This window comes from Salarias fasciatus, chromosome 23, assembly GCF_902148845.1.
Source record: "Salarias fasciatus chromosome 23, fSalaFa1.1, whole genome shotgun sequence".
NCBI lineage: Eukaryota > Metazoa > Chordata > Actinopteri > Blenniiformes > Blenniidae > Salarias > Salarias fasciatus.
In genome coordinates this window covers 25,056,782-25,076,691 of record NC_043766.1, presented here as the reverse complement: position 1 = coordinate 25,076,691, position 19,910 = coordinate 25,056,782, and the positions used below count along the sequence as shown (strand labels likewise).

The window sequence follows — 19,910 nt, the reverse complement described above, 5'->3', positions numbered from 1 at the left end:
AAAACTATTACAGTTTTCCCTGTGTGAGTGCCAGCAGCTATCATTAAGGAGCGACAGTCGGGAATTATGTGGGTGAGGACACCGGGTAGGGAGGCAGGGATCAAAACGGCTCTCCTCTTTGGTGTGTGTTTTTGCATGCAAGTCTGATAGAAAATCTCAACGTTGATGTGAGTCACACAAAGAAATTGCAAGCCTCTGAAAGTTGCGAATGTTACTATGGAGAAGCTTATGCTCGGCTTAATCAGTCTGATACCTTCACAATAAAGCAAGTATAATAGGTTACATATATATATGTGTATGTATATGTGTATATATATATATATATATATATATATATATATATATATATATATATATATATATATATATATATATATATATAAAAATAATGCATGGCATGTCAGCGTACATCATGTTTATATTAAGCCAAACATCTAAGATCAGCATTTTGCACACAAATCTCTGAAGACACCCTGCTCACTGAAGTGCACAGTTTCTGATTGGCTGTCACACACTATTGACTTTGCTTTTGAGATGAGTGCTATTTAGGGAGCAGGGTGTGATTTAGGTACACGTCACAAAGACAGGACATGATGAGGGCAAGCACTACGGCCAAGGCAACCATGCATGATGAACCTATAAGACACTGGGCATCAAGCAGCAACGAGGAACAAAATTCTACCCAAAAATTTCCCTTAAATATATGAAAAGTAAACTGCATGGATAACTGGTCACTGTCAGCATGGCTAATGCCTTTAAAACAAAAAAATATGGACAAATGTTTCTGCAAACATGCATGAGAACAACAGTACAGAAACTTCAGTACTAATTAATGTCCAGTTGACCTATTAAGACTTAATGCACTCAGAAAAATGCATTGTAATTTGGAGAAATACAGGTAGAGGGATGTGAAATATTACTAACAAAAGCGCCACACAAACACTTCCAGTTGTTAAAAAACAGGCAATTTAGCCTGAAGTCTTAATGGGCTGGAAAAGAAACAAAACTTAAAACCTTAAAAATGGCAATATAGAACAAATCCCAAACTCAGCACTGGAAAGTTTCCATAATGCTTGAAATGTTGTCAGCAGGGGAAAACAAATGAAATGAAACTGTGGAATCTTCACCATTCCTGTCAAATTATATAAGATTTGTATGCAAACTGAAAGCTTGCGCTACCATTCAAGTTGTTTTATCATTTTAAATCAGACAAATAAACCAATACAATTCATTCAGTCCACAAAATTAAAATTCCAATTACCACAAACCAACATCTAAAAATTTGCAGCTGTGTTATTGATGTATTATTTAAGTTCTAAAGACTTATTTTGCTTGTGCTGGACAATTTCTGGATTGTAAACATAGATGTTATCTTATCTTGGTATTTTTTTAACCACTGAAGTTTCATTCATCAAAGAGCAGAGCAAAAATAGGGGCACACTTGTAATTTCAATATGTGGATACAAAAAAAATAAGCACTGATAATGGATAAAAAAAAAAAAAGAAAAACTCCCCTCTTACTGAAACATTGCTTGGATATTGTTTGCTGCATGAGGCCCATTATTTCAAAGACGTCGCACATGAAACGTCTCATAAATAACAGACATGTACCAAACCGCTGAGGATGCAGACAAAATGAAAATCATCACGTACCACAAAACAAGCACAATCATACAAATGACTGCCTTCAAACTCGGCTCAACACATGTCACCGTCTGACACATGCAGATTCCTGAGAAGTGAAGGAAAATACTACAAATGAGCCGCAACAGGAAATAAAAAGGATGAAGAAAAAAAAAATCAGATGCAGCAGCAGCAGCACACTGACAGTTCAGCGAGACTTGAGAGATGAAGGAGGAGGAATAAATGGGGAAGGAGGGGTATCCATACCTACCCTGCCCAGCTGCTATCTAGCTTCCAGCCTCTGGACTGGCCTGGTCTGGGCTGGGCTCTGCTGCCTCACTAGGGCAGGGCGACCCAGAACCACATGCCTAAAGAGGGGGGAAACGAGGAGGAGGAGGAGGAGGAGGAGGAGAGAAGAAAGTAAAGAAGGATTCATAAAGGAGTGTAAGTAAGATAAAATTAAAAAAAGGGGAAATTAGACAGAGAAAAATAAATCTGACAATAGGATTACAGGATTAGTAAAGACTGTAAGAACAGTATTACCATGAAGCAGAAGAATAAAGGTGTCAATACTCAGAAGAAGAAAAAGAAATATGAACGCTGAAGAGGGAGAAACCACGGCCCACACAGGCTTGTGTCTGTCCTCATCTTTGCAAACACATGCATTCACATTCAAACACACACTCATTTACAGTGGTCCATTATGAAAGCCTCTGTGGAGTTCTATTGATCCACAGCGTTTTTTCTTCAAACACTTCCGCTTTTCACACCTCACCCCGCGGTGAGTGGGAGGCTGTTTTTCTGCCGTCGCTCCATCTTTCCCTGTCACTCTCTCGGTCTTTGTAACCTTTTCGCCGCACTCTCTCAGCGGCGCCACCAATGCACATTTCTTTGGGTTGTGTAAAGCTTTCTGTGTGTTATTCAGGCCTGCTGACATTTTCAGAAGTGTGAAAGTCCTCTATTTTTCCTCAATAATAGCTGGATTGGAGGCATAAAACTAATGTTTCACGCCCGGGGAGAGGAGAGCAAGAGAGAGGGGAGAGATGTAAGCCTGGGAAAAAAAAAAAAACCCACAAAAAAAGAAGGACACAAAGAAAAATTGCAAAGAAAGTACAAAAAAGTTCTATTTATGGGAAGGTCACAGATTGTACAAAGGACTTTGATTAAGGGCAAAAGAGGTTTGTCTACCCTTTGTAAAAACTGCCTTCATCTTCTCATCTTCCTTAATTTCTCTCACGTTCTCTCTTTCAGATTAAGGTCCTGCAGATAAAATAGATATTAATTGCCCCTGGAGTGAGAAGTGGGGCACTGTGCTTCCTCTATCTCACTGCAGATGAATCTGTCTACACTGAAGTAGTGATGTATGGACGCTACCTGGCTAATATTAATAACAGCTTAATGATGTCTTTGACAATTCCACCAGCTAATTTAACGCACAGTGACCACACACACATACACGCGCGCGCGCCACACGCTCACTGAACCACATATTTTGCATGCTAATGCTCATTTTCACACAATAAAACACACTTGTTACGCGCAGTCTCACATGCACTGATACAATCACACGTTCACACACTGTGGGACACAACGGCATTGGCCTCCTAATCAGCTAGAGTGATTACCTGGCCCGCCAACACTGCTACCAAGGCTATTCATCAGCAGATCTCAACAGGCTGCGCAGGTTATAGCAGCATAAAGAGTGACTTATTAAAAGCACACACACTTGGCTCAGCACACACACACACACACACTTACAGCATCTTCCTCTCCACTGCGACTAGGACTGCCCTCCGCCTCGCCAAACGAGTCGTCCGTTGGGGGGTCTGTGGCGTCGGTAGGAGGGTCGCTGACATGCGAGGCTGAGGATTTGGAAGGAGAGCTCTTCCTGGGTGCTGGGGTGGGAGCTGCAGTGAGACACGAGGGAAGAAGCCACATTCGGGAAGAGGACACGAGAAAAAGTGTCTCATGCTGCGCAGACAGGTGAAGGCTGAGTGCTCACGCGAGTTGGTGGATGGTGTTGTGGAGGTGACCGGTGTCAGATTCATTTGAGAAATGTCAAAGTCATCACAGTCGTCCGTGTCCTGGGCAGTGCCCACGCGGTTGAAGTAAGAGCTGAATGCCTCTGTGGTCCCCGTTAAGCTGGGCTGATCGACCTTCTTTGACGGCATTGCTGGAGGTTTTGCCAGCTGGAAATCCTGAAGAAAGAGAAACACTTGGGTCAGATTCACACAGAGATGACATTTCCCTTCAATTCAATCACAATGACTCAGTTTTTTAATAATAAATGTTATTTCAGTTCCCCTTAAAGGTGTGTTCAATCTTGTGCATTTGCAAAGCTGCAGTTCAAATCCTGATGTACACCTTAGCAGCAGACCAAATCAGCCTGAATAGCGGCTTTTGGTTAATTTGGACAAGGTGGTTCTATTCAAGCTGCATGAATGAACGATACCTAAATGAAGCGAACAAAAACTGAAAGGTTTCAGAACTACAACGTCTCTACAGCAGATTCTTTGACACACTGATCCCAGCAACTGCCAAAGTTTTTAATTTATCATCAATTAATCGAAAAAGTTTGAGTGGTGGGGGCAAAGCGAATCAGATTGCACTTATAGGTTATTCCGGTCATTAGAGTGATCTGCAGCAGAAATCACAGCGTATTTGTGGACATCTGTGACCATTTGCACTTTTATATTGGTCCTTTCCAACACAGCTGAGATCTCAGAACACTGCGGTTCTGACCTCTGCAAAGCTATTTAAGTTCAGTCTGTCAGTTCCCAACCTTAAACATCTCTTTGCCTATCTTCTTTGCTCTCTCTCCGTGCTGTGGACTCGACGATGCCGATGGGGATGGAGCCGAAGCACCTGCGATGGCTCCCAGTTGGCTCTCTCCGGCTGGAGTCACGGTCGTGACGGGCGTGAGGGTCTGGAACATGGCGGCTGGCAGGGTGCCCACCGGCTGGGCGGGGAGGTAGGCTGTGGGGGGGAAGGCTCCGGCTGCCATGGCGGCCCACTGCTGCTGCGTGGCAGGGAAGATGTTCGCCTGACCCCATATGAGAGGCTGACCGCCTGGCAGCACCTGGGCTACCGGGCCCAGAGGGGACTGGACCCCGAAGGCCAGCGGTGTCTGGGCAGCAAACGCCTGCTGGGACCAGTGTCCAGTAGGTACTGCTCCCATTGTCACATAACCTGGTTAAGGAAAAAAAGGTAGCTAATGTCATCTTAATTATTTCCACTATACATTATTCATAAGATGGGAAAGTAAGAAAATATGGACAAAAAAGTAATTACAATTTCCCCAGTGCATGCTTTTGCATTTCTTCTACACAAAAACCCACACAGATAATAACACATGCATCACCAGAGAGTCTTGGCCTACTTCTGCCCGCAGTTAATGTGGTGTCTCTTAATGGTCATGGTGAACTATCATAATTACCTCCAGAATGAGGCAGAGTCATTATGAAAAGACAGAGCTCAACACACACTCATTAAAATCACTCAAACTCATCAGCAGAAGCTTGTTATATTACACACTTGCTAAAGCCACAGTTTCCAGTCTCCAGTTGTTACCTACAGGAGAGACTGCTGACATTTAGCCTTTTGACATATGTCCAGAGAAAGAGAGGGATAGGCGAGACAAAATGAGGTGAACAGGGGGAGTAAATAAAAAGATCCAGCAAAAGAAAGAAGTATACACCAATTCACAGAGGCCTCTGTGCAGACATTCATCTCAGCATGTTTTATTACTTTCCTCTGACCGCCACGGTTGCCTCAGTCACAGGTAAATCAGCAGCATCCGAGAAAGCAAGCTAATAATGCACTTCATATTCCACACACAACCAGTCCCACCTTTTCTTCTCTTTCGCCTCATCTACATTTGAATTCTATTCCGCCTCCCTCTCTGTTTATCACAAACACCCGCCCTCCTCTCTCTCCCTCTCCTCTGTCCTCCACGTCTGACTCTCCTGGCTCTCCGAGCTTCCCTTCATCTTCGTTCTTGACTCCCCCTCTCCCGCTGCGTTTGTTTCCCCTTCACTTGTAGCGCTGGTGTATTTAAGCAGAAAATGAACAAGGTCTTACCTGAGGGCACAGACGCCGGATTGAAGGGAGCAAACAATTCAGTGGGAGGCTGCAGGCCCTGCGAGGGGTCGAGGGTGTTGGCTGGGGAGGCGGGAGTCTGCGCAGGTTGTGATTGCGGATCAAGTTGCAGAACAACGCAAAGAGAGGAAGCTCACTGAAAGAACTGATAATAATTTCACAACATGCAAATTGAAAGTGGTAAATGCAAGACGGCTACTCACCGACGGAGAGGTGATGTCAGGAGGCGTAGACATGTCTCCAAAAATCTCTAATTGGTTGATATTCTAAGAATCAGACAAACCACACGTTAGCAGCTGAACATGTTTTCGGCTTTGTTCGATTTTTGAAGCGTTCACAATCCAGTGCAGCATGCATGACACACTGCATGCAACACAAAGTAGCGTCGTCTGTTAGCGGGACCTACCTGAACACTGTGGCAGCAACACAAAGGACATAACAGAGGGGATGAATAGAGATGGCATAATGAGATGAAATGACTATGATGACATACCTACCAAGAATTATCACGCTTATTGCTACCTGCTGTCCTTCACCTGATCAAAAAGCAGACTGCCGCACCCTGAACATCATTACTGCTGCGGTTTCTTTCTGTTGGACAGGTCATTAATGTTTCCAGCTCATAGCTGATGTGTGGTGCACTTTAAAAGAAATCACTATGAATCAAAGATGTAAGTCTCTCTATTTGATTTGAATATGTTCTGTCTTTCTGTTCCTTTTTACATTTGGCTCATAATACTCCTCTTTAGTATCCCCCTCTTTTCCGCACATTAATAATGTCTTGAGGCTGGTGGCTACTGAAGGGAACTCTATTTTTAGTTGATAAAGGAATTTAAGCCTTGAATACATGGTCAGAGATTTGCATAAATCATGGATACGGATAATTTCTTTAGAGATAATGAATGTTCTTAGAATATCTTCCCATTCATTCGCTCTCTCAGGTCACACACAGACCACAAAGTGCTTTTTACATTTATCAGAAAATGGATCCGTGAGCATCGATTTTTACAGTTTTGTCTTTTTATGGGATATGGTAGTGTTTCTTTACAAATCGGGGAGGAGACAAATACGTAATATATGTAGCTCTGCTGCTGTAGATCTAAGTTTATCACACAAGGATCAACCCAAAGGGATATTCTGGATATTCCCGATAGACGGAAATTGGAACTTCCACTTAGATTAACATAGAAGCGCTTATATCAGTATAAATTCATGAACCACAGTGAGCTATAGTATGTAAGATTTAAATAACCCTAAATGTGTGTCTTAGTTTGTGACTCTTTTTTTTTTCCACAAAAAATATACAATATATTGTACCTTTGGCTCACGTTACAAAAATAAGTGTCCATAGCAGTTGGCAGACATTGTGACACTGTGCTCTCTGAATCAATGACACACAACCTTTGCTAACGTTCTTCAAACAGAAAAAGCAGCTGCTGCAGTGAGTGTTCAAACACTGCGGGAAGTCGGACATTTATAGACTTTCTGTCCACGTTCAGTTCTCTCGACTCAATATTCCTTCTGTGTTTGGTGGTGGAATGTTGAGGTCAGGGTGCTGTGATTATCAGAGTGTTATGAATGCTTTATTAATGCGCCGTGAGAGGCTTGACTACTGCGTCTGCAGGCGAGATGACCGCCACTGTCTGCTAAACCCCTGACCCCCGCCGCTTTTTGACAGACACTCTGACCTTTATGTCCACACCGCCGCCCTTAAAGGACCTCCGCTTGGAGCTAATAGGAGAGTTTTTCCTCTGCTACAGTGGCTCGTCTAACCATTTTTTTCCCCACACACGGACACATGGAGGTTTCAACGCACGAGTGCACTCCTACTCTACACACTTTACTCCCACCTGAACCTGGTTGCTAAGGAAACAGCAGTGTTGCATGTTTTATTCATGAAGGACAGGGGTCAAGATTTGGGGTTACTTAGGATTACAGACGAACAAAAGTGGTGCGGCGCAGCTCGGGTAGGGAGACAATTCAATTATTTTAATTGTTAAATTTGTACAGCTAAAATATCTCCTCTCTATTTACGACAATATCTGGTGCCAGTTATTTATTACTACGATTTGAGGCACTCTGTTCTGCTCAAACTTCTGTATGATAAGAAAACAACGTACACCTAATTTATGTTCATACGCCCATCTGAGTGAAATTATTGATCCATCTCCAGCAGATCTGCTATGTTTAAGCATCTTGTGCTGTCTTAACTCGTGAACACTTATGCTGTTATCAATGAAACTGCTCACTCTATTCTCTCTAAATATAGTATTTTATTTATTTTTTTTAACAAGAGTGTGATTTTAATGGGTAATTTTGTTTAATGCCCCTATGATCTTCAGGAAAACAATCATCGTAGTTTCCCTTGACACTCCACTGGCTGTTTTACTGTATGTTGAGAAGTGCTTAAAAAAACCACAAGATATACAGTATATCGATGGGTTTATCCTTGTACATAAACTCTTAACAACAACACATAGATAAAAGAAAAGGCTAACCTTAAAGAAAGTTTGCCCCTGATCATAAATACTTGAAACAAGTCCCGCTTTAAGGACTGCATTTATCTGCACCACGACAACCACAGTACTTTGTGGCATGGTTGTGTAGCACCTTACCTGCGTCATCAAATCCAGGTCTAAGTCTATCAAATCTGCCACTGCCTGCTGCTGCTCTTGAGTTTGCTGTTGCTGGAGGAGCTGATCATGATAATGATGATGCTGTTGATGATGAGGATGTTTGGGGGTGTTTGGACGTCCATTCTGCAATCACAACCCCAGTGTTAGATGAAGGTGGGATGGGAATGTGCTCACACACACACACACACACACACACGCGCGCGCATGTTAGCTATTTGTCATACACTCAGTCAAACAGAGAGTGTATGAGACAGAAGGTGAAATGAGAGTTTTTAAAAAGCAAACTGAGGAACTCTGCAGGTACACGCACGCACGCACGCACGCACGCACGCACACACACACAAGGAGGTACGTTTTTGCCACACTTTGGAACAAAGAAGATTTGAAGAGGTTTACAAATCATCCCTACCTTTAGTATAAACTAGCACTGATCTGAGGTTTAAACCCTATTTGTGTCTCGCTAAAGCCTTCTCCCTTGTGTGAGGAACTGCAGTGCGAGTTAAAGAGGTGCGCAGGCACAGCGAGAACAGCTGGATTAACTACCATGCCGCACCCCAGAGCACAGCGAGGGAGTATGTGACATTACAGGATATCAAACCGCACCTTTTAAGGCTCTAAACCACCATATTTCCACAGAAATCCACATGAAGCAGTCTAACTTGTAGATTTTTTTGCATCTCACATTCATCAAGTTCAAGTTTCCCATCCTCAACTGTACCAGAGTGGCTAAAGGTTCACTCAGCCCTCTGTCGACACTGGAGACAGGATGTGTTCAGAATGGGCTGGCAAATCATGTAATAGGTGCAGAGCAGCATTACTGTGTGTATTGGGGAAAGCATGAGGTTTGCTGGTGATGGAATGCAATAACAGATTCCCAATACTAATCAGTTCTGAGCATAGGCCATTTCCTGTCATCTGCTTCTCCTGAGTTGACAATATCTACTGACATTTATTTTTAAATCGAGATAAGACAGGATAAAAAATGCCAGTGTTGTCATCCTGAGTAGCTGCCATGATCAGTGCAGAAAAAAATCAAAACATGTGACAATTTAACAGTAAAAGTGCTGCAATGGGTATTTAATGTGGAAACATAGGTTTAGTATGTGAAGTTGGACTGGCTGTCACTCAGGCAGCAGGCTTCCACATCTTCAGGACAGTGGGTTGAGCAGTCTCTCCAGGATGGGAAAGAACGATACACTGCATACATCTCACCACTTGAGAAAGCAGCAAAAAAACAATAAGAATAAAAAAAGCAAAACCACTAAATTCTTAGTGCAAATGTTCTTTTAGTGCAAATAGGAATGAGTATGAGGTAGGTACAAATACTAAACTCTACATTTAATCGAATACTGTCTTTACAAACTTTTCACAAGTTGAGGTCTTTAAACTGAAATAGGTGCAACAATTTGACATTATGGAATTCATAACGATGCCTCCTGGCGCTAATCAGACTGAAATTTTTGGAAAGCCAAATTGGTTTTTCTAATTACCCTAAGGATCTGAAATACTCACTGCCACGATGTTTACTCTACAGGCCAATCTTGGCAGGAGTTGGTCATTTCCCATGGCACAAGAATTCTACCACTTTCATCATGAATGTCTTTTTTAATGCATCTATTTATTTATCTTTAATAAATACAACCTCACAGTTTGGCTTTGAAGCAAATGCAACTTCACCAGCTATACAGTCGTTCAATTTCAGCTCAGGTTCCAGTGTTCTAGTGATCATCTCACTGTCTGGATTGGACCTTCTGCTGGACTGGTTTTGACTTGTCGTTCATATGTCTGACATAAGATATACAGAATCCTCCTCAAATTAAAGAGCTACATCTGAGTTTTGAGTTGTACTGTGTCTGCTCTATACTTGAAAGCTTCAATCTGCTGCTGCCGAGTTCTCTGTCTGCCTGTCTTTCCTTTGCTCTCTCTGTCCGTCCCTGTCTTTCTTTGGCTGTGCCAGTCATCTCTCTCTTGCCATCTTTTTGCCCGGCCCTTCATCTTTATCAGTGCAATTGCCGCCTATCAATTAGCCATCTCCGGGGAAACAGTAATTACCTGCGCGCATGTGTTCTGCATACAATTAATGCGGCCCCTTTAATTAACACCACCTTGCTGGCCCCCTGCTGTGTAACTGATCACACTGGCACACACTGAAAAACCCTGCTGACCTGCCACATGCAGTCACACAGGCACACACACACACACACACACGCACGCACACACAGACACACTTTGTTCTTTCACTTTTTGGCTTGTTGGTCAAATTTTTTCAATTCCAGTTCGTTAACATTTAGATAACAAAGCTCAAGCTGTTTGCTGTGGTCATAGTTGGGTAACAGAACAATGTTTTTATTTGCTGTTTAAAAGTAATTTGAGGTGGCTATTTGAAATTACCAGGTTGTTTGTCTATTGGATGTAAATAGAAAAGTATATTTAAAAACACACAGATGCTCACATTGTGTAAATATGTTGTGAAAGCAGCAGTTTTTTCTTTCAGTTGTACACTGCAATATTAGTATTCAAGGTCAAAAGTATTGTGATCTATATCTGGTAATATAGACCAACACTATCATATCACATTAGAGTGTCAATTATGTGTTTTAGTTGAGTTGGTGTGTTTGATGGGAGGATAAACGGACCTCTGCATGGGGACTCTTGGTGGTATTGAGGGCTTCTGTTGATTCAACACACTCTTTCAGGTCTCACAGGGTCAAGAGCTCAGTAGATTGAAATGGCCTTGTGTGTGCATGTGTGTGTATGCTTTATTGATTTGCCATCGTTTAAGAATGTGACAGAGTAAACAACAGAAGCGACCGCTGTAGACAGTCGGGTCCCATTTCAACTGATGGGATCATTTCGTCTGAGGTGCAGCGTGCAAACATACGACTCTGATATCATCTAATGCCTCTGTCAGTCTCGTTGTACAGAGGACAGCGGACATCTACTGCTAAGAAAGTTGACACCACATCCAGCACAAATATAAATGATCAGAAACCTGCTGCTAACTTTGCTCAGTCCACTGAAATGAATGTCAAAATCCCAGTTGTCAGCAGCAATGCAAGTTCTGTAGTTATTCCAGATAAACTAAAAGTTTTCCAGATCAAACATTTTTAAAGCAGCAAACAAACTAAATTAGGATTACACCAGCTAAAGCAGTTTTTACAACTCTAAATTAAAAATTAAAATTGCTAAATTAATGACATTTCATTTACAGATGTATTTGTATTTATTTAGCCAATTAAAGGCCTGGATTACATCAGATTTAAATTTGGTTGACATGTTCAAATGAACTGATTTTGTGCACAAACACATGGGAGCTGATCTTTTAATTGGCTCCTCTGATGTATTGCTCCTGACATATGGGCAAAATAACATATTCTACCCATTCAGCACATTTGCCTAAATGAATATGCAATGTCGGGCATGTCTACTAGAATGGGCAAAATATTATGCTCACAGATTATGTGATTCACAACAGCAAGAAGCAATTGCACTGTTTATGACTGTCTCTGAAATATGTCTGATCTTTTCAGTGTCTTTAGGCATTGTGCTGAGACACTATTTCTCTGTTTCCTTATTTCTGTTGTTTTCCCTCACAGTCTTGACTTTGTGACAGATCATCTCAAATGATATTTATTTTTAAACAAATTCTGATTTTTTTTGCTATTACTCTCCAGTATTTGTTAAACTCCTTCACCGACAGTTCAGACTCCATGTAATCCAATCCCCCTGCACTTGCGAGCACTGAGCTCTCTATCTAATTTTTCCATTGCAGATGTGTTCAGAAACAGACGCAAAGCCATAATTGAAAAACTCCCATCGACACGGGTTATCAATCATGCTTTTAGTTAGCGAAATGCACATAAAGGGAAAGTTTAATCTGTTCACATGAGGACACAACTCAGACACTGTAGCTATGACAATACGCCCTTTCTCCTTCATGCCCACCTGTGAGGCTGACAGGAGCATCGGGAGCGTGCTTATATTTACCAAATGATGTGAAAGTCGATTTCTGGTGGAAAAGGACCTGCTGTGAAATCATTGATTGATGCACAACATGCTTCAAAGATTCAATCAATGGTGGACACAGCGTCGCAGCGGTTTTCTACCCTTTAAACCTGAATTTGTCTTAAAAAATAAATAAATAAATAAATAAAAGCACCTTCAAATTACTACATAAGCTGTCTTCTGCAAAGGAGTTGGTACATTTATTTGATCCCATTGTAATCTGTGATTTATGCCTTAGTTTCTCTGCCAGACTGACTCGGAAGCAGAAAAGATTTGAATTTGCTTTATTTAAACCAGAATGGACGACTTGTCCAATTGGTTGCACAACAAGAGAGAAATATTGGATTTGCTCACGTTCAGACACCTGCCAACACAAAGGCAATCCAAATAGCAGCATGTGTTGTGCGCTGGGTGAGGACAGAACAGAAGTACTGTGGCGCCTGTAAGCTTCTTACCAAATCTGAGAATAATGTGCAGCCAGAAAATGATGAGACTGATTCACAGCACACTGAAACTCACAGAGCGGGATCGTGATGGCCAGTAGTGATGTGGAGGAGTCCAGTTTTAGCAGTTTAAGAATAAAGATTTCAAAAAAAAAAAAAAAACACTGCAGGGAAAAATACATACACGGAACGCTGGGCTCTGGAACTGCAGCGTGAGAGGTGGTGCTAATATGCAATATGCTCACATACCCATACAACCACACCCCCACAGGACAGCAGTGTGATTATTGTGAGTGTGAAGATTTTAGCAAATTAAATCAGGCTGCAATGTAACTAGTTTCTTTATAGGCAGATAAAGAGCAGCTGAGTTATAGTGCAACCTGACAGTGGTCAAGGTCATCTTTCATTATAACCAGTGGCAGCGTGAGCTCGTAACAGCAGTGCAACTACACCACACACACACTCAGAAGCACTCAGACTGCAAACGCTCTCAATCATACATGAGACAAGGGTGAAAAGCAATTCAACACATCCCGACATACAGATGTAGGAATACTGTATGAGGCCATGCACATTTTTTTATTGAGACGTTGAAATTACAGCCATTAAAAGAACGTGTGACAAAACATGTGTTTGGTGTGCTCTGTAATAAGGTCATGCAGATTTTTACTTGATTCACCTCTGGCAAACCAGAGCAGGGCATGCTTCATTGAGCAAATTGACACGACACACATATTCAAACACACACAGTTCCAGTTAACCATAAGGAGCACGGAGCGCAAGCAGGAGAAAGAGGAGGAGGAAGAGGAGGCGGAGGCGGAGGGCACCAGCCACCACAGCTACAGCACAAGATGCACAACAGTACGGCACACTGCATGAAGCACTGGATCCCAGCAAACCTCTCAGGGGGGAGGTAAAAGAGACACTAGATCACTGTGCAATAACGACCGTGAACATCAAGGTTCAGCAAAGGCAAACAAGTCTGTTGGTGTGTATCTGAGCTGAGAGGTTTGTCTGAGAGGGGGAGAGGCGGGCTGAGGGTGGGAGGGTGGGCAGTTTGGTCAAACATGGGAAAACTCTTGGTCACTCACTGGGTGTCGCTTTGGGACGTCATAGACCCCTTCCTTTTGCTGACTGGTAGGGACCTACACATCCGACCAAACAGATTCGAAGAATAGCCGAAAGAGTGTTACCTCTGGATTAATCAAGCACGGAAACGCACGCACGCACGCACACATGCGCACACACACACACACACACACACACACACACACACACACACACACACACACACACACACACACACTATGGATGTTGCTATAAAACCCCTGGAACGGAACACGTCAGGAATCATATCAATCACTAGTTGAGTGTTTGTGTGAGTGTGTGTGTGTGGGGATAATCAGAATTAAAATCTGTAGACGGAGAGCTCATCTACTAGGTTAATCAGAAGACTATTGGCCTCCGGTGATGGGCTCCCTCTCTTTCTGTGACTTTCCCCTCTTATGAAAGGATGGATAAGGCTGCTTATCACACCCGCAGACGTGTAATAACTCAGATTGTCACAGACGTCGAGACATGTAATATCTCTATGTCACACAGGCAGAGAGATTTGGCAGCGTGTGTAATGAGAAGAAACAATAAGCAGTGATAGCAAAATGCTGATATGTCTGAATCCTGGGATTCCTGCGCCTGACTTTCTCCTACAGTGACATAAGGTTTTAAATAAAGTTTTTATTCTTCCCCAGTTGGACATGCTCTAATCAGACTGAGCAGTAAACGAAAAACACTGCCGATGAAAAATATGTGGATATCTATCTAGCACAGCCTGTACCATTCTTTCTCCTTCTTTCATTGCCTTGTTTACTTCTTTCACATGTTTATTTCCAGAAGCTGCCATCTTTATTCATACATTAGTTCCTCTGTGGCTGGAGGCTGGCTGAGGCTCACGTTTCTAATGCCTGTGTGTGTGTGTGTGTGTGTGTGTGTGTGTGTGTGTGTGTGTGTGTGTGTGTGTGTGTGTGTGTGTGTGTGGGAGGAGGGGGGTGGTAGTTGTTTCCATGTGTTTTTGTTTGTGTACGATTGTGCACGCGCCAGCACTGCCTCTATTTTCAATCCATTTTATTTAAAGATCAAACGAGAGGGTGGTGATTAATCTTTCTTCCCCCCGCTTTCTTTCATCTCCTCGGGAAAAGAAGGAGGGGAGGCATGGAAAAGAGGAGAGGGTCCGCCTTCCACGCAGACCAGGAATAACCTCCACATCTCCTCCGTGCACACTGTCCCCTCCCCCCTTCATCCCTTGGAGGTCTACCCATGTCTTTGAGGAGTACACCCAGAGAAAGGCTTCCTTCCCTGGGGTAGATAGCTTTGGCTGTCACAGCCCTCTGGAGAGGGCTGGGTGATGTTTTGCCACTGATTATTCAGTCCCTTTCTTTCTGGTATCTATATTTTACGTGGAAAAACAGCGGCAATTCATTTGATGAGCCAGCCACAATATATTTATCGCATTAAAGAGTAATGTAGCCGGCACTGATTGGCCAGTAAACAGTAGATCAAATCTCTGGAACTTAAATGCTTTTAGGAACTTCCTGTCGGCAGTTTAACCTCAGTAGCAATACTTTGAAGCTATGCGAAACACAAGCGAACAAGATGAGCTTGTGAGTACCTGATAAATGCTCTCTTCTGATTGGTCACGGATGGGCTCGTGTCCCGCCTCAAACACAATGTACTACAACATCAGCCGCGGAGAGAAGAGGGGAGAAAAGAGAGAAGCAGGGAGGTAATTGAAAGATAAAGTAATAGAGAGAAAAGTGGTAAAACTGCAGAAGTGATTAGTCAAACAGCATTGTCATTAGGTTCTCATTAAAAAAAGCAGTTGGAAAAATAGATCCCAGTGAAACACAAAGGAAACTGAAGGCAGCAAATGAACACCTGTAGCAACTGCGACGAACAAACACAGCTTTTCATGCATCCACAGCTACACACTCCAAAACCTTTGGGGTGTTCAACTGCACGTTTCCCCATACACGACGACAACTCTCAAACTGCACGCGTTGCGTTATACACTGTACCCAAGCAGGAGCAGTCTCCCCACAGTGCACACAGAGAGGAGCAAGCCGACAGGCTAGAAATGCAGCAGGTGGAAGCAGTGATGTGATTGGTCAGGAGGTTACCTGATAGACCGGGTCCTCCAGGTCCTCCTCCAGTATTGTCTGCAGACGTGTGGTGGCAGGTAAGAGAGGGAAGAGCAATCATACAGGAGAGAAGAAGCGGGAAGAGGAGGAGAGTTAAGCCAGTCGAGTCAAAGGAGAAGGTGGAAAGCACAGCAGCAATTCCCGTCATTCAAATAATCATTTGCCAATCATCAGAGAGACCGAGGCAGACAGAGATAAAGAGAAATTAAATAGAAGATGTAAAGAAAAAAGAACAGAGGAAGGTGAAAAAAAGCACAATGGGCAGATGGTGCCACTGATGAGGTCTGAAAGTTGGCGCTCTGTAAGTCGTTCTTTGATGTTTTTTGTCTTACCTGACTCGTCTGTCAAGAGTCTCTCAGATGAAGCTCGTTATACTAAAAGCAGATGAGTAAGAAAAGATAAAAAAAAAAAAGGTGGAGGGGGGGTTGTGAGAATACCTGATAGACCGCCTGTTCACACTGTTTGTCTTTTTGGGCCTTCTTTTCCATCTCCTCTCTCTGCTTGATCTCGTAGATAAGCTGGAACAGGTCCCGCAGGTCCAGAATCACTGGTTCAGCCTGGAGACAGAGATATTCAGGACACACACACACACACACACACACACACACACACACACACACACACACACACACACACACACACACACACACACACACACACACACACACACACACACACACACGTGCATGCGCACACACACACACGAACACAGATCAGTGCCGTACCACAACTGCTTGTTGTAGTTTTGTTGTGATTGACACTATACACTTTAAAAATTTTTCCCTGGAGACCAATAGATGTGCTTTTCAGCCACAACTGCCAATGGTTTGCGGGCCATACGCTGGTGTGCAAGGGTTTCAGGCATGTTTAAAAGAAATTCTCCCATGCAGTACCGGGTAGAATCTGACTGGAGGTAGATTTACTCTGTGACAGTTTAGTGATCTCAATAACTTGTCCAACGTCACTGAGTGTCTTCAGGCAACCACACAGTGTGGTTTTGGCCTGTCACAAAGGAAAGGAAAGCAATTGTAAAGATATATCTTGTTGTGGCTTCAAATCTGTGGTCTAATGTAAAGTCAGACTAGTTCATGAATGACGTGTTTGTGCCACAACAGACAGTGTGAGATAATCTTATTTGAGCTTCACTGAGAATGCTGAGAATTTCTATACCAAACATATTTTCTGCACATAAATACAGCTTAAACAAAAGCTTGATTCTTGGTTTGCCTCATCAGTAGTGCATGTAGATAATGGACAGGATAATGTTGTTATCTGTGCATCTTGAAGCACCTTGTCACAGTTGTCACCATCAATTCAGTGAGCGTATTAATGTTCAGTCAAATGTACTTTGTAGTAAAGTTTAAATAAATCCACATTGCAAAGTGCAGCATGTAACAAACACATAAAACTTCTAAAATCACCATGTTTGTATGAGCCATTCGCGTTTTAAAGACGAACTAGGAATTCCCGATGTGGCCTTGCTGCAACATCATGGAGTTTGTTTGGAATCACACCAAGAAACAGAAACGTCAGAGCCAGCCTACATCCACAGCAGACGCCTTTAGATCTTAAAGGCGTTTTACAAATATGTCCTGCAGAAATCCATCAAACACGTGATTCCAAAGGGTGATCACAACAAATGCTGATGTCTCCTCTTTTCACCCACTTTATATTATGTTAAGTGGCAAAAAAAAGGATGCCACTGTTGAGTGTGTGTGTGTTTTTTTTTTTGTTTTTGTCACTCTTGCCAAAATTTCTGCAGTTTTTCAGCAGTGAACTGTATGTTTCATTAGCCGATCTTGGCTTCGGGTACATAACAGTTATCATTCACACCTAATAACAACACAAAAATTCTACTATACATACATAATGCAGCTATTATATTTCAGCTGCAGTTCAAATGATAATCCTCTTCTCATCACCTGTGAAACCAATAATTTTACCACTCCTGAAATTTGGCTGTGAGGACTGAGCAGGGGCTTCACATGGACTGCCAGCTACTCATGTCTGGTCTAAAGCCACGGTGATCCCAGTCTGAGCAATGCACATAAAGACTATAACCTCAGTCACTCTCATTTCAAAGGGAGCCCTGTGTCGGCACAGCAGTGTTCCTGACACTGAGGGCTGGGGCCAAAACATTTAATCTAGCCCAACATATTGCCACAACTCACTGTAATTGTATCCCACAACACCGTGCAGTGTCAGTATATCAGAGGTGAACAAGTGCACATTTCCGCTCGGTTACTGTGAAAGTGAATGTCATTTCTATTGTTTGCTTTGCGGCCATTAAAGACCAAGGATAAAACAGTCACTATAATACTATAAATTTGTTAAAATACAGCAGTGTTGAACAAGATAATGCTTCACCCCCGTCGAACCTGCAATGTAGTTTTCTAGCATGTAAGAGATGCTCAATCTTAGAGGAGTATTAAACAAACGGAGCTTTCTGGACTGTACTGGATGGCAACAGCAAGCTGGCTGAACATAATGGGCCCTTACAATCTGGAACTGAGATGAGCGATTGCAGATAAATTCAGGTTATGAGCCAAAAATAAAATGGCAACAGTAATGGAGGGTTTTCAGCTGAGAACAAACAGATGAGCTTGTATAAATATTGGAAATCACAGTAACTCCCTTGATAATGTTTGGTGCCACCAACATGAAGGGATGCAGTTGACATCAATATCTGTGAGGAATTATGAATGAAGTGAAGACTTTTAAAAACAGTGGCGGAAAAGCATAAGCTCTCTGGAGAAACGGAACACACAACAGCCGTCACTGATGTTTGACCATCAAAATCTAAAGACATTTTGACTGAAGTCTACAAAGAGATGAATTACAAGAATAATCCTCAAAATATATCAAGATATTCAGAAACAGAATGGCAACAACATATGATACATTAAAGTAGAATGGGGTAAAATGCTGAACATGGAAATATCACAATAGGATTGCCATTTAATGTGGAATGCACAGCATCCACAAGTTCAAAGAAGCGGGAGTTTTTGGCAGAATAAATTTGGTTTGCTTCTTCACGAAATTATAAAGTACGGTACTTTAAAAAACAAGCAATCCTGACCACTAGAACAGTGCTGGAGGCAATGCAGAAACATGATCTGCTAATCACAGCCATATCTTTTGTTCCCACTTAGAAATTCTGACTTTTTTGGACAATATATTTGTGAATGTGGAAAATATTTTGGCTTGTAACGGTGCGAGCAATGTCCTGGTCCTGGATTTCAGTGCTAATTATTAACAAAGATTGAAAAAACAAAAAATGAAATCAATCACATGGAAGCAAGGTAAATAAGAATCCCTAAATATCAATAACTGAATCAATAAAATGAAAGAAATTCATGCAATGGAAGGGATGACCTTCTATCTGAGCTCCAAAAGATCAATATTTATCAGTAAGTAGGAAAAGTGGATTGTCTACACCTGGGGAATAGAGAATGTATACATTAGGGAACTGAAACACACTAAACACGACAACCTTACAAACCTGCATTTCATGTTTGAATGCCATTCTTACCTTTAAGTGTATTACATTAAGCTGAAAATTATAAAATGTATCAAAAACACTGGATATGTATGTTTTATTTAAAAACTATACTATAGCTGGCTCACTGTTGTCTATGGGTGAAAGCACAAAAATAAACAATGAAGCAATATATTTGAAAAGTTTTGTTGAAAAGTGAAATGAAAATTACTACTGAATTATGCTCACTGAAGCTTTGCAGTGAATTAGAATTAATTTATCATTAGGATGATCCAAAGCTGTTGTTTTTATATTGGTATGCATGGCTTTTTTTTTTTCTTTTTTAAATAAATGTAATTTCTGTCATGCTTTAACAATTCACTCGCTTTGAGCTTTCTATTTTAATTCCCATATCTAAAATTTTAATGTTTCA

At 42.1% G+C, this 19,910-nt stretch overlaps 1 protein-coding gene across 4 annotated transcripts in view; it reads right to left on the bottom strand.

Annotated features, from left to right (window-relative positions):
* Nucleotides 1-19,910, bottom strand: part of dab1a (DAB adaptor protein 1a) — a 101,242-nt gene that overhangs the window by 3,842 nt on the left and 77,490 nt on the right. The window contains exons 6-15 of one of the 4 annotated variants that reach the window (XM_030083790.1): nt 16,437-16,556; nt 15,979-16,017; nt 15,471-15,533; nt 13,897-13,950; nt 8,337-8,480; nt 5,925-5,987; nt 5,704-5,800; nt 4,406-4,812; nt 3,626-3,821; nt 3,382-3,530 (exon numbers count right to left, since the gene is read on the bottom strand). In XM_030083790.1, coding sequence (XP_029939650.1) covers nt 3,382-3,530; nt 3,626-3,821; nt 4,406-4,812; nt 5,704-5,800; nt 5,925-5,987; nt 8,337-8,480; nt 13,897-13,950; nt 15,471-15,533; nt 15,979-16,017; nt 16,437-16,556 — 1,332 coding nt within the window. Of the gene's footprint in view, nt 1-1,894; nt 1,992-3,381; nt 3,531-3,625; nt 3,822-4,405; nt 4,813-5,703; nt 5,801-5,924; nt 5,988-8,336; nt 8,481-13,896; nt 13,951-15,470; nt 15,534-15,978; nt 16,018-16,436; nt 16,557-19,910 lie in introns of all 4 variants that reach the window. The other 3 variants (XM_030083791.1, XM_030083792.1, XM_030083793.1) reach the window with 3 other exon arrangements.